The 14,488-nt window shown below is 40.8% G+C and overlaps 1 protein-coding gene across 1 annotated transcript in view; it reads right to left on the bottom strand.

Moving 5' to 3' along the window:
* The window catches only part of ralgps1 (Ral GEF with PH domain and SH3 binding motif 1), a 189,650-nt gene that overhangs the window by 13,391 nt on the left and 161,771 nt on the right, over positions 1–14,488 (bottom strand). Inside the window, exon 11 of the mRNA XM_062999211.1 lies at positions 1,935–2,061. Coding sequence (XP_062855281.1) covers positions 1,935–2,061 — 127 coding nt within the window. The remainder of the gene's footprint in view (positions 1–1,934; positions 2,062–14,488) is intronic.

The following is a 14,488-nucleotide window of genomic DNA, read 5'->3' as shown; positions in this document are numbered from 1 at the left end:
TGGTTAATCTTTAAACATTTTGGATAAACTCCTATAAACAGACTAATTAGAACTTGGACGATGGTTCTATTATATCTAGTGGAAAGCATCTTTTGTAAAAACATTAAACCATTGTATATAAGAATGGAAAAAGAAATGTGATTTGATTGATTCTAACTGAAGCCTTCTAGTTGGAGTCAGAGAGGCTGATTAAATACATTGGAAACTGAAATCATTCACTGATTGAGCTAAAATCTATGGTCGTTGGAACTTTAGCTCTAATCTTACATATCCAAATGCTAATTGTGAGAATTTTTAACAGCTGTTACATATACAACCCCAAATCAGAAAATGTTGGGACAGCATGGAGTTTTTTACATTTACTTTGACTTGTATTTAATTGCAGACAGGATGAACCTGAGACATTTCATGTTTTATCTGCTCAACTTCATTTCATTTATTAATAAACATCCATTCCTGCATTTCAGGTCTGCAACACATTCCAAAAAAAGTTGGGACAGTAAAGCATTTACCACTTTGTAATGTTGCCATTCCTTTTCACCACACTTAAAAGACGTTTTGGCACCGAGGATACCAAGTGATTTAGTGTTTCAGCTTTTATTTTGTCCCATTCTTCCTGCAAACACGTCTTAAGATGTGCAACAGTACGGGGTCGTCGTTGTTGCATTTTTCCTCCACACATGCTCTATTGGGGACAGGTAAGGACTGCAGGCAGGCCAGTCCAGTACCCGTACCCTCTTCTTCCGCAGCCACGCCTTTGTAATGTGTGCAGCATGTGGTTTTGCATCATCTTGTTGAAAAAATGCATGGACGTCCCTGGAAAAGATGACGTCTTGAAGGCAGCATATGTTGCTCTAAGATCTCAATGTACTTTTCTGCATTAATGCTGCCATCACGGAAGTGTAAATGACCTTTGCCAAGGGCACTGACACAGCCCCATACCATGACAGACCCTGGCTTTTAGACTTGTTGCTGATAACAGTCTGGATGGTCCTTTTCGTCTTTGGTCCCGAGCACACGGTGTCCATTTTTTCCCAAAAAGATCTGAAATACTGATTCATCTGACGACCACAATACACGTTTCCACTGTGTGATGGTCCATCCTAGATGCATCAGACCCCAGAGAAGTCAACGCCGCTTCTGGACATGGTTAACATAAGGCTTATTTTTTGCACAGTAAAGTTTTAAGTGGCATTTGTGCATGTAACTCTGTAGTGGAGTGCTTGACAAAGGTGTGCCAACGTAATCCCTCACCCATGTGGTTATATCAGCTATTGTTGAGTGGCGGTTCTTGATGCAGTGCCATCTGAGGGATCGAAGATCACGGGCGTTCAGCTTAAGCTTGTGTCCTTGGCTTTTATGCACTGAAATTCCTCCCAATTCCTTGAATCGTGTAATAATATTGTGCACTGTAGAGGGAGAAATATGCAAATCCCTTCCAATCTTTCTTTGAGGTACATTGTTTTTAAACATTTCAATCATTTTCTCATGCATTTGTTGAGAAACTGGAGATCCTCTGATCATCTTTGCTCATCAAAGACTCAGCCTTTCCTGGATGCTGGATTACAATCACCTGTTTGACATCACCTGTTTTTCACCTCATTACTAGCCCTAAATTTTTTTTCAAATGTGTTGCAGGCCTAAAATGCAGGAATGGAGGTATATTAACAAATGAAATAAAGTTAGCAGACAAAACATGAAATATCTTGGGTTCAAACTGTCTGCAATCAAATTAAAAGTCAAAGTAAATGTAAGAAACACTGCATTTTCATTTTATTTGCATTTTCCATAGTCCCAACGTTTTCTGATTGAAAATGTTGTAATCGTCTTTAATGTGGTGTTTACTCATTTCAACCATCCATATGTGATCCAACATAACATAGATATATTTTTGCTTATTAGCACATGGTATTTTTTTTTTACACGATACTTACTTATTTCCCAGACTGTGGCTCTTTCTGTGCCGTGCTGGTGGTGGTGTAGGCAAATGGCTTACAATTGAGGTATCAGGACATGTTGGCCTCCTGTTATACTTCACTGACACGGACTCTTCTGACGGCCCTGTTGTGCACAGACAGACAGAGACAAAATCTGTTAAAAAACTTCTGTTTTTTAAAATATAACGTTTGTGTAAAGCTTATTTGAAAAGTCTAAACAGATTTGAGCACTTCGCCTCTAGCAGCTTTTAAAGGTTTTGACACTTTTAATCCTAGATTACTATTTATCAAACTAGACATTATTTTCTTATTTAAAATGAAGAACTCAGTGGCGTCCAATTTGTTCTAACTTCTGGATCTTAAAGCAAACTTCATTTGTCTGTTGTAAATACAGAAATCAAACTATTTACATCACTGTCCTCATCTGCATTTCCTATTAAACCAGCACAGTAACTTAACACTGAGCAAAGTAACTACTTGCAAAGTCTGTAATTCTCCACCATTGTGCCTAAGGCCCTTTCCATTACACAATAAAACCAGAGTGATATCCACAGGCAAACAGGCATTTGCTGAACCCCCAGATGCCCATAGTATTTTCCCCTTTAACTGGAAACAGGCTTTTATTCCTAATTAGCACATACAAGTATGCACAAGTTCCGACCACAGACATCAGCAGCTCAGTTATTAGAAGCTCTTCAAAGACACCAGCGACCAGCAAAAGATGCTACTGGTTTAATGCAAACCATTGCTTCTGAGAGAGTGGAAAGTGCTGATGTGTCTTTTGGAACAAAGGCTTTTTACTATTAGCTTTTTCTATGATTAATGGAAAGGTTGCTATTGCTCAAGATTTCAGCTTAATGTCTTGAAGTTTGAAATCACAGGAGGTTGTGGAAAACTAAAAAATAAAAGAACCTGAAGTTTAGGTTCCTTGTTATGGATATTAACACTTACAAAATGTCTAGGTCTCAAGGCAATTTACAATCTGTAAAGAATAGTCATAGTGAGCTACCAGAGTGGGTGCCACTGAGCAACATGGGTCCTGGAAACCTTGATTAGATCCTCATTGTCCTGCAATACACTGCTGCTTTAATAAATGTTATTGAAAATGAATGAATGAAAGAGTAAATGTCTTGTGGCACAAGAGATAAGTATTTACCCCTAAACATTTAAAGATCACACATTTGGTTCCCGATCACACAACCAGATCACACATTAGGGTAATCAGCCTCAGCCTGGAATTAATTGCAGTGGTATTAATTTTGAGTATATATATATAAACCACTCCTTGTTTCTACACACTGTCCATTTTATCAGCTTTACTTACCATGTAGAAGCACTTTGTAGTTCTACAATTACTGACTGTAGTCCATCTGTTTCTCTACATACCTTTTTAGCCTGCTTTCACCCTGTTCTTCAATGGTCAGGACCACCACAGAGCAGGTATAATTTAGGTGGTGGATCACTCTCAGAACTGCAGTGACAATAACATGGTGGTGGTGTGTTAGTGTGTGTTGTGCTGGTATGAGTGGATCAGACACAGCAGCGCTGCTGGAGTTTTTAAATACCAAGTCCACTCACTGTCAATTCTATTAGACACTCTACCTTTCTTTAGTTAACAAATTTCTCCAACCCACAGCCTCCCTACCCTCCCACTTTTATTCAACTGACACCTGTAATTCTCTAATGATGTTCTTTAGTGAAAAAATTTGTAAAATCCACCAGAACATCTGTCCCAATCTTCTGCCTCTCTCTTCTTCTGTAACTCTTTCACACTGTCAGTCTCTCTCCTGTTTTCAACTCCCAGATACATCTGTCATTTCCGATCTTATTATCAAATCAAAGCCTTCTACATGTCAGCTTGATCCTTTCCCTACAGTTTTAGTTAAATCCTGTCTTTCCTCTCTGCTCCCCCTCATAACTGCCATTATCCATTCCTCACTTACTAGTGGAATTGTTCCTACACTCTTTAAAACAGCAGCCATTACTCCTATTTTGAAAAAACCTGGCTCAGATCCCAATAATTTTAATAACCTCTGCCCCATTTCTAACCTCCCCTTTATCTCCAAAATACTTGAAAAAGTTATTGCCACTCAACTCCATACCTTTTTATCCCAAAATTGCCTCTACGAACAATTCCAGTCTGGTTTTCGCCCCCTCCATAGCACAGAAACTGCTCTTATTAAGATCACAAATGACCTTCTTATGGCAGCTGATTCCGGTTTATTTTCCATTCTCATTCTTTTCGATCTGAGCGCAGTATTTGACACTATTTCTCATACTATCCTTCTAAATAGACTATCTTCCTTAGGCATTAACCATATCGCACTTGACTGGTTTCATTCATATCTCTCAGGCCGCACTCAGTTTATTCAACTCAAATCCTTCAGATCTCAGTCTTCCCCTGTTGTATCTGGTGTGCCCCAGGGCTCTGTGCTGGGGCCCCTCCTATTCATCATTTACCTTCTGCCCCTTGGCAATATATTTCGCACTTTTAACATCGATTTCCACTGCTATGCGGATGATACCCAGCTCTACCTATCTAGTAAACCAAGTACTTTGTTCCCGCCCTTATCCCTTTTAAACTGTTTATCTGAAATAAAAACATGGTTCACCTCTAACTTCCTAAAACTCAATAGTGATAAAACTGAAATATTGCTTTGCGGTTCAAAATCCACACTATCTAAAGTTGACAGTTTCTCCATCCCGATCGACAGCTCCTTAGTCTCCCCCTCACCTCAGGTTAAGAGTCTGGGTGTCATCCTAGATAGCTCTTTATCTTTTCACTCTCACATCAGTAATATAACCCGGTCTGCATATTTTCATCTCCGTAACATTAATCATCTACGCCCCTCCCTCACCCCCCATACTGCCTCTATTCTTGTTCATAGTCTTGTTACCTCCCGTATTGACTACTGTAATTCTCTCCTCTTTGGCCTTCCTCATAAATCCCTCCATAAGCTTCAGCTGGTTCAGAATGCAGCTGCTCGTATTATTTCTAAAACTCTTTCATTTCATCACATTACACCTGTCCTTCAACAACTCCACTGGCTTCCTGTTAAATATAGAATCAATTTAAAAATTCTTCTCTATACATTCAAGGCCATCCATAATCTTGCCCCCCAAATCTGTCAAATCTTCTCAATATCGCATCTTCCTCCCGCTCGCTCAGATCCTCCTCTTCCACTCATCTCTCTTTGCCTTCTGCTCGTCTGAGTACCATGGGGAGCAGAGCTTTCAGCCGCTCTGCTCCCAAACTCTGGAACTCCCTCCCACCCGACATCCGTAATATAGATTCTCTTCCTCTTTTTAAATCTAGACTCAAAACTCACCTGTTCAAAATAGCCTATTCTCTGTAATTTCCACTTTATTGTCTCTTGTATGTTTTGTGTCCTTTTGTATGTTTGGTGTCCTTTTGTTTGTTTTGTTTTATTTATATCGTGTAAAGGGTCCTTGAGTGTTATGAAAGGCGCTTATAAATAAAATGTATTATTATTATTATTATTATCTTATAGACCTTCATCAGTGGTCACAGGACGCTGCCTACAGGGGGCTTGGCTGGATATTATTGATTGGTGGACTATTCTCATTCCAGCAGTTCACAGTGAGGTCAAGTAATACCTACTCTGTAGTAGTCCTGTGGGGGTCCTGACCATTGAAGAACAGCATGAAACGGGGCTAACAAAGCATGCAGAGAAACAGATGGGCTACAGTCAGTATTTGTAAAACTGCAAAGTGCTCCTATGTGGTAAGTGTAGCCGACTGAGAAGGCCACTTCAGAATTGATTCCTTAATCAAGATTGGGTTGACATGGAAGTCTGCTTGGGAACATCGTCTTGCTGGAAGGTTCAGTCATCACCAATGTTCAGTTTCACCACAGAAAGCATAACATTCCTGCAGCACAAACACATCCCCACATCATCTGTGATCCTCCTACATGTTTAACCGTAGAGACGATATTCTTCTGGTCATAAGGACCAGTGATAGTTCAGTGGTTAAGGTCCTGGACTAGTAAACAGAAGGTTGCCGGTTCAAGCCCCGCCACCACTAAGTCCCTGAGCAAGGCCCTTAACCCTCAATTGCTCATTGTGTAAGTCGCTTTGGATAAAAGCGTCTGCTAAATGCTGAAAATGTAAATAAGTCCTGTATTTTGATACCAGAAAAAACACTGATCCATATGACTTAACATTTCCAATTTTGATTCGTCACTTCATATGACTGTGTCCCAGAACTCAGCAGGCCTATCCACATTCCTTCTGATGTATTTAAATTGAACCTTCCTGTGCCTGTTGGTCAACAGTGGAGTCTGGGTATGAAGTCCTTGGTTATAAAATGATCTTCTTATGGTCGCCAGTAATACGTGTCCCAGTCTGTGTCAGTTCATCCTGTAAGTCTGTTAACACACAGGTTTTTCTTCATGAGATGGCTAGGATGGAAATTTCGTCTCTGGAAAAAATTTCTCAAAATTCTTCCACAGCCAGACACGTTTGCTGCATGTTGTCTCTAGGATTGTTCAAGGTCCTGGAAAGGTTCAAGGTTTTGGTGCAAGGAAATGATCTCCTCTCTCTCTCTGCCTTTTTAACATCTCCTCAGTTTTCACTATTGTTGCAACACATTGAATCTATGAAAACTTAAATCTATGGGCGTTCTTTATATAACACCTCACAGATGAAGTAAAATAGGGTTGTTACTGAGTTCCCAATTGTTTAAATATGTTGTAACCTAACTTTTAGTCATGCAGATTAGAAGCAGGGTTTAGGATCTGTAATATTATTTAGGGGTTAAATAACTGTGACATAGCAAAATTAACAGCTGGTTACAGCATTCAAATATTACATAATTTTCTTTGTTTATTTGCTGTATCATTTAACTAATAAAGACTTAACTAAAAGCATGCAGAAAAGTGTTAGTGTTTGTTTATTTGTTAATTAGGATTTTAAAGCATTACTTGGTTAGAAATTCTTATATATACAGTGTATCACAAAAGTGAGTACACCCCTCACATTTCTGAAAATATTTCATTATATCTTTTCATGGGACAACACTATAGACATGAAACTTGGATATAACTTAGAGTAGTCAGTGTACAGCTTGTATAGCAGTGTAGATTTATTGTCTTCTGAAAATAACTCAACACACAGCCATTAATGTCTAAATGGCTGGCAACATAAGTGAGTACACCCCACAGTGAACATGTCCAAATTGTGCCCAAAGTGTCAATATTTTGTGTGACCACCATTATTATCCAGCACTGCCTTAACCCTCCTGGGCATGGAATTCACCAGAGCTGCACAGGTTGCTACTGGAATCCTCTTCCACTCCTCCATGATGACATCACGGAGCTGGTGATGTTAGACACCTTGAACTCCTCCACCTTCCACTTGAGGATGCGCCACAGGTGCTCAATTGGGTTTAGTCCATCACCTTTACCTTCAGCTTCCTCAGCAAGGCAGTTGTCATCTTGAAGGTTGTGTTTGTGGTCATTATCGTGTTGGAAAACTGCCATGAGGCCCAGTTTTCGAAGGAAGGGGATCATGCTCTGTTTCAGAATGTCACAGTACATGTTGGAATTCATGTTTCCCTCAATGAACTGCAGCTCCCCAGTGCCAGCAACACTCATGCAGCCCAAGACCATGATGCTACCACCACCATGCTTGACTGTAGGCAAGATACAGTTGTCTTGGTACTTCTCACCAGGGCGCCGCCACACATGCTGGACACCATCTGAGCCAAACAAGTTTATCTTGGTCTCGTCAGACCACAGGGCATTCCAGTAATCCATGTTCTTGGACTGCTTGTTTTCAGCAAACTGTTTGCTGGCTTTCTTGTGCGTCAGCTTCCTTCTGGGATGACGACCATGCAGACCGAGTTGATGCAGTGTGCGGCGTATGGTCTGAGCACTGACAGGCTGACCTCCCACGTCTTCAATCTCTGCAGCAATGCTGGCAGCACTCATGTGTCTATTTTTTAAAGCCAACCTCTGGATATGACGCTGAACACGTGGACTCAACTTCTTTGGTCGACCATGGTGAAGCCTGTTCCGAGTGGAACCTGTCCTGGAAAACCGCTGTATGACCTTGGCCACCATGCTGTAGCTCAGTTTCAGGGTGTTAGCAATCTTCTTATAGCCCAGGCCATCTTTGTGGAGAGCAACAATTCTATTTCTCACATCCTCAGAGAGTTCTTTGCCATGAGGTGCCATGTTGAACATCCAGTGGCCAGTATGAGAGAATTGTACCCAAAACACCAAATTTAACAGCCCTGCTCCCCATTTACACCTGGGACCTTGACACATGACACCAGGGAGGGACAACGACACATTTGGGCACAATTTGGACATGTTCACTGTGGGGTGTACTCACTTATGTTGCCAGCTATTTAGACATTAATGGCTGTGTGTTGAGTTATTTTCAGAAGACAGTAAATCTACACTGCTATACAAGCTGTACACTGACTACTCTAAGTTATATCCAAGTTGCATGTCTATAGTGTTGTCCCATGAAAAGATATAATGAAATATTTTCAGAAATGTGAGGGGTGTACTCACTTTTGTGATACACTGTATATATATAATATATATATATATATTAATTCCATACTAAATAATTATTAACATTTAAATAGTAATAATAATCATTATTAAGTGTGTCTCTGTGTACCCCAGTTTTCCCCATCATACCAATAACATGTGAAGAGGTAAATTGGCTAACTGTCCTTAGATGTTAGGTGTGGGCGTAAATCAAGAAGTTTGGAATGGTCTGTAATAGATTGGTTACATTCATGACAGAACAGGTAGTTACTGGTAACACAGGATTCATCAGTTCATAACAGTCAGGGCCAAATTTGTCACCTCACTTGCATGTCTTTAGACAGTTGAAAGACAACCTCCGGAGAAAACCCACACAGACAAGAGGAGAACATAAAAATGCTGCACAGTAAGGACATGGACCGCTCTACCTGGGAATTGAACCCAGGACCTTCTTGTTATGAGGCGACAGTGCTACTGTTGTAAATTATTATTTTTGGAAGGTTGAATATTTCTGATTGCAACTGTATGTCTCTAAAATCCTAAATAGTAACCGGTTCGGCATGGCAATGGATGACCTCCTACCTGGAAGGGCGCTCTTGCCAAGTGTCATGGAGGGGATCTACAGATCTACAGTGGGGCCAAAAAGTATTTAGTCAGCCACTGATTGTGCAAGTTCTCCTACTTAGAAAGATGAGAGAGGTCTGTAATTTTCATCATAGGTACACTTCAACTATGAGAGACAAAATGAGGAAAAAAAAACCAGGAAATCACATTGTAGGATTTTTAAAGAATTTATTTGTAAATTATGGTGGAAAATAAGTATTTGGTCAATAACAAAAGTTCAACTCAATACTTTGTAACATAACCTTTGTTGGCAATGACAGAGGTCAAACGTTTCCTGTAAGTCTTCACCAGGTTTGCACACACCGTAGCTGATATTTTGGCCCATTCCTCCATGCAGATCTCCTCTAGAGCAGTGATGTTTTGGGGCTGTCGCTGGGCAACACGGACTTTCAACTCCCTCCACAAATTTTCTATGGGGTTGAGGTCTGGAGACTGGCTAGGCCACTCCAGGACCTTGAAATGCTTTTTACGGAGCCACTCCTTCGTTGCCGTGAGCGGTGTGTTTGGGATCATTGTCATGCTGGAAGACCCAGCCACGTTCCATCTTCAATGCTCTCACTGATGGAAGGAGGTTTTGGCTTAAAATCTCACGATACATGGCCCCGTTCATTCTTCCCTTAACACGGATCAGTCGTCCTGTCCCCTTTGCAGAAAAACAGCCTCAAAGCATGATGTTTCCACCCCCATGCTTCACAGTAGGTATGGTGTTCTTGGGATGCAACTCAGCATTCTTCTTCCTCCAAACATGACGAGTTGAGTTTTTACCAAAAAGTTCCATTTTGGTTTCATCTGACCACATGATATTCTTCTGGATCATCCATATGCTCTCTGGCAAACTTCAGACGGGCCTGGACATGTACTGGCTTAAGCAGGGGGACACGCCTGGCACTGCAGGATTTGAGTCCCTCTCTGCGTAGTGTGTTACTGATGGTAGCCTTTGTTACTTTGGTCCCAGCTCTCTGCAGGTCATTCATCAGGTCCCTCCGTGTAGTTCTGGTATTTTTGCTCACCGTTCTCATGATCATTTTGACCCCACGGGATGAGATCTTGCGTGGGGCCCCAGATCGCGGGAGATTATCAATGGTCTTGTATGTCTTCCATTTTCTTACAATTTCTCCCACAGTTGATTTATTCACACCAACCTGCGTGCCTATTGTAGATTCACTCTTCCCAGCCTGGTGCAGGTCTACAATTTTCTTCCTGGTGTCCTTCGACAGTTCTTTGGTCTTGGCCATGGTTGAGTTTGGAGTCTGACTGTTTGAGGCTGTGGACAGGTGTCTTTTATACAGATAACGAGGTCAAACAGGTGCCATTAATACAGGTAACGAGTGGAGGACAGAAGAGCTTCTTAAAGAAGAAGTTACAGGTCTGTGAGAGCCAGAAATCTTGCTTGTTTGTGGGTGACCAAATACTTATTTTCCACCAGTATCTTATTTTCTCAACCGGGCTCTGTACTTGGCCCACTTCTTTTCTCTATCTACACCTGCTCTCTGGGTAAGGTCATAGCCTCCCATGGCTTTTCTTACCACTACTATGCAGATGATACTCAGCTCATTCGGTCATTTCCTCCTTCAGACACACAAGTCTCAGCTCGCATCTCAGCATGTCTGCGAGATATCTCACAATGGATGTCAGCTCATCATCTAAAACTCAACCCCAGCAAGACAGAGCTGTTACTCATTCCTGGAGATCAATCTCCAACCCAGGACCTAGTCATCTCTCTTGATGACTCCCAAATCAGACCATCTGATAATGTAAGAAGCCTTGGAGTCGTCCTGGATAACCAGCTGACCTTCTCTCCGTGTGTAGCCAACATGACAAGATCGTGCCGGTTCCTCCTCTACAACATCAGGAAGATTCGACCATTTCTCTCCATGGAAGCTACCCAGATTCTGGTCCAGTCACTTGTAATCTCTGGACTACCGCAACTCCCTCCTGGCAGGAACTCCCATGTCTACTACTACACCCTTGCAGCTCATTCAAAATGCAGCTTCTCGCCTGGTTTTTAACCAACCTAAACACTGCCACATCACCCCACTGCTGCGTTCTCTTCACTGGCTTCCTGTAGCTGCACATTCAGTTAAAAACACTGATGCTCGCCTACAAAGCCAAAAATGGACCAGCCCCAATCTACCTTCGTGGTCTAATCAAACCCTGCTCTGTACCTCGCAACCTCTGAGCCACTAGTTTCGCTCAACTGGACTAGAGGAAGACAAGCATCAAGGCTCTTCTCTGTACTGGCACCCAAGTGGTGGAACAAACTTCCTCTGTCTGTCCGAACATCTGAGTCTCTTGCTGTCTTTAAAAAATGATTAAAAACTCACCTTTTTACTAAGCACTTAAGCTGACTTGTACTTACTTACTAACACTCATTCATTTCTTTCAAAAAAAAAAAAACTTTGGTTCTAACATGTTTTAGCAGATTTGTATTCTTGGACTGTTGTTTACTTAAACTAGAGTAAGGTAATATTTACTATGGAAGCACTTCTGTTCGCTCTGGATAAGAGCGTCTGCTAAATGCCGAAAATGTAAATGTAAATACACATCTGTGTGAATGCTACCTTCACACATATGCAAGTCACCCATGCCATGGACACTGATGAACCCTCATACCATAACCAATGTTGGATTTTTCATTTCTAGTTAAAAATAGTCCTGGGTGGTCCTTTCTGTCTTTTGTATGGAAAACTCACCATCAATATTTCCATAAAAGCTTAAATGTGGACTCATCTAACCACAGTACAAGTTCCCTGTGACTTTTCATCAATCTATGATGAGCTAGGGCAGTGGTCCCCAACTACCGGGCTGCGGACTGATCCGTGGGTCATTTATTACCGGGCCGCACAGAAAGAATGAATAATTAGAGATTGCTAGAAAAGCAGTTTTCACTGCTTCTATTTTGGGTGTTACTGTCTTATTGTCATCCCTAGGTGAAAGCAGCATTTTGTTGTGAAAAAAGCTTATTTTACACCGTTTGTGAGCAATATAATTAAATCCTCCCTTCCCAGTCAGTCCGTGAAATTATATCTTATATGAAACCGGTCCATGGTGCAACAAAAGGTTGGGAAACGCTGAGCTAGGGCACAGAAAACTGGGTAACAGAGTTCCAGCTTACACCTATTGCTACAGCATTGGACTGTGTTAAGTGACAATGGTTTCCCAAGTACCTCTACACTTCCTCATTCATCAGAGTAGCAAGACAAATTCTCATGCAATGCTGTATAAGGGGGTAAAAGGTCACGCGTGATCAAGAGTGATTTTCAGCCTCGACTACATCTACTTCAGATTCCCTGAATAATTGAATTTTATTTCATTATCAATTTCATTTATCCTGGTTAGGGCTGCAGCGGGTCCGGTATCACCAGGAAACACTGGGTGCAAGGAAGGAATACCCTGGACAGGGCAACAATCCATTGCAAGGCTTTGGACATCAAACATGCAATCACACACAGTCACACGGCAGGCGATAGCACCGTTAAGATTCAAACCTGGATCTTTTTTCTGGATCTCATCCCCACAAGTATCTAAGAAAAGCTAGGACATACACAGAGCAAAAGAATGAAGTGATTCATTGCAATTCTTTATTGGCTAAAATGAACAACAGCTATAGTTTTTTACACTCTAATAACACATTCTGGCCAAGTTCTATCCTGTTCTTCCATAAAACCGAAGTTAAGGTAGCCAAACATTCTTTTTTGATACTGTTGAGTCATCAGCACGTTTCTCAGATTTATAAAACAATGATTCTCTGACTGCAGGAAAAATGAGAATATGCTGCAGCAATCTAGTCAGCTGGCTGATCTGATGAAGTGAGGTGAGCGGGGGTCACAGAGTCGTGTCTACACTTTATAAATAATTTTATATACAGATTTTTTTATCCAACAAGTGTGTTCTTTTAACAGCTGCAAATTGTATTTTGACAAACTTACACTCAGAGCAAACAAAGACTTGCACACCCAGACCCCACACTGGGAACCATGGGGCTACCATAATAGACCGCTGCAAAACCCGAGCAATGTTCCCTCAAACTTTTCATAACATTATTAACAGCAGATGGTGAAAGACCTAAACTGCAATCTTGCAGTGGGAGATGTTTTCACTGTAAACAGATTTTCTCACAAAATCTGACCCATCTATACTTGTCTAGATGCATCTGTGGTACTTTTTGTGTTTGGCATGAGGTGAAGCAGAAACTCATCTGACCACAACCCAGGCTCCCACTGTCTTTTCATCAATCTATGGTGAGCTAAGGCCTAGCGAAATCAATCTTTGGTGCATCCTACATTTATACCCAGTCAAGATTCCATCCTCTCTTACTAATTCAACTGTTTAGTGTGCAATGTTTCAAAAATGTGTAACTTGAAAGTTCTATTAACTTTTCATTCTCATTTTATCCCTGCCAGTTGTTTTTAAGTGTTTAAAATTTTAAAACATTAAAACCACCTCCTTGTTTCTATACTCAATGTACATTTTATCAGCTCCACTTACCATATAGGAGCACTTTGTAGTTCTACAATTACTGACTGTAGTCCATCTGTTTCTCTGCATGCTTTGTTAGCCCCTTTCATGCTGTTCTTCAAGGGTCAGGACTCTCCCAGGACCACTACTGAGTAGGTATTAGATAAGAGTGTCTAATAGAGTGGACAGTGAGTGGACACAGTGTTTAAAAACTCCAGCAGCGCTGCTGTGCCTGATCTACTCATACCAGCACAACACACACTAACATACCACCACCATGTCATTGTCACTGCAGTGCTGAAAATCATCCACCACCTAAATAATACCTTCTCTGGGGTCCTGTGGGGGTCCTGACCATTGAAGAACAGGGTAAAAGCAGGCTAAAAAAGTATGTAGAAAAACAGATGGACTACAGTCAGTAATTGTAGAACTACAAAGTGATTTTATATGGTAAGTGGAGCTGATAAAATGGACAGTGAGTGTAAAAACAAGGAGGTGGTCATAATGTTATGCCTAATCGGTGTATATATATAAAACAATTTCTAACCAAGTAATGCTTTATTTTTAAGTTGTGACTTGTTATTGTTATAACGTTACATTAACTTTAAGCAATTTATATGATATTGTATATCATCATCACAAGCGTAATGAAAAAATAATAAATGTTACAAAGGTGATAAGAGTTGCCGTCATAATCCATAATTTTTTACTCAAATATTAATGCCTTGTTAAGGAAATTCCAAATCTTAAGTTTAAAAAATCTGAAATAAGTGACTTGTATGCCAAACAAAGCTAAATGAGTATGGCATACAGCTGTGGATTTGTGCAGCTGGGGTTAGAAATATGTTTTCTGTTCATCAATTTAAATCTTACTAAAAATAAACCATAATAATGATCAAACATACATAGCTTTAATACAGGAAATGAATGATTTCAGTCAAAG

The sequence above is a fragment of the Trichomycterus rosablanca genome, chromosome 7 (assembly GCF_030014385.1).
Source record: "Trichomycterus rosablanca isolate fTriRos1 chromosome 7, fTriRos1.hap1, whole genome shotgun sequence".
NCBI lineage: Eukaryota > Metazoa > Chordata > Actinopteri > Siluriformes > Trichomycteridae > Trichomycterus > Trichomycterus rosablanca.
This window is presented reverse-complemented; position numbering and strand designations above follow the sequence as displayed.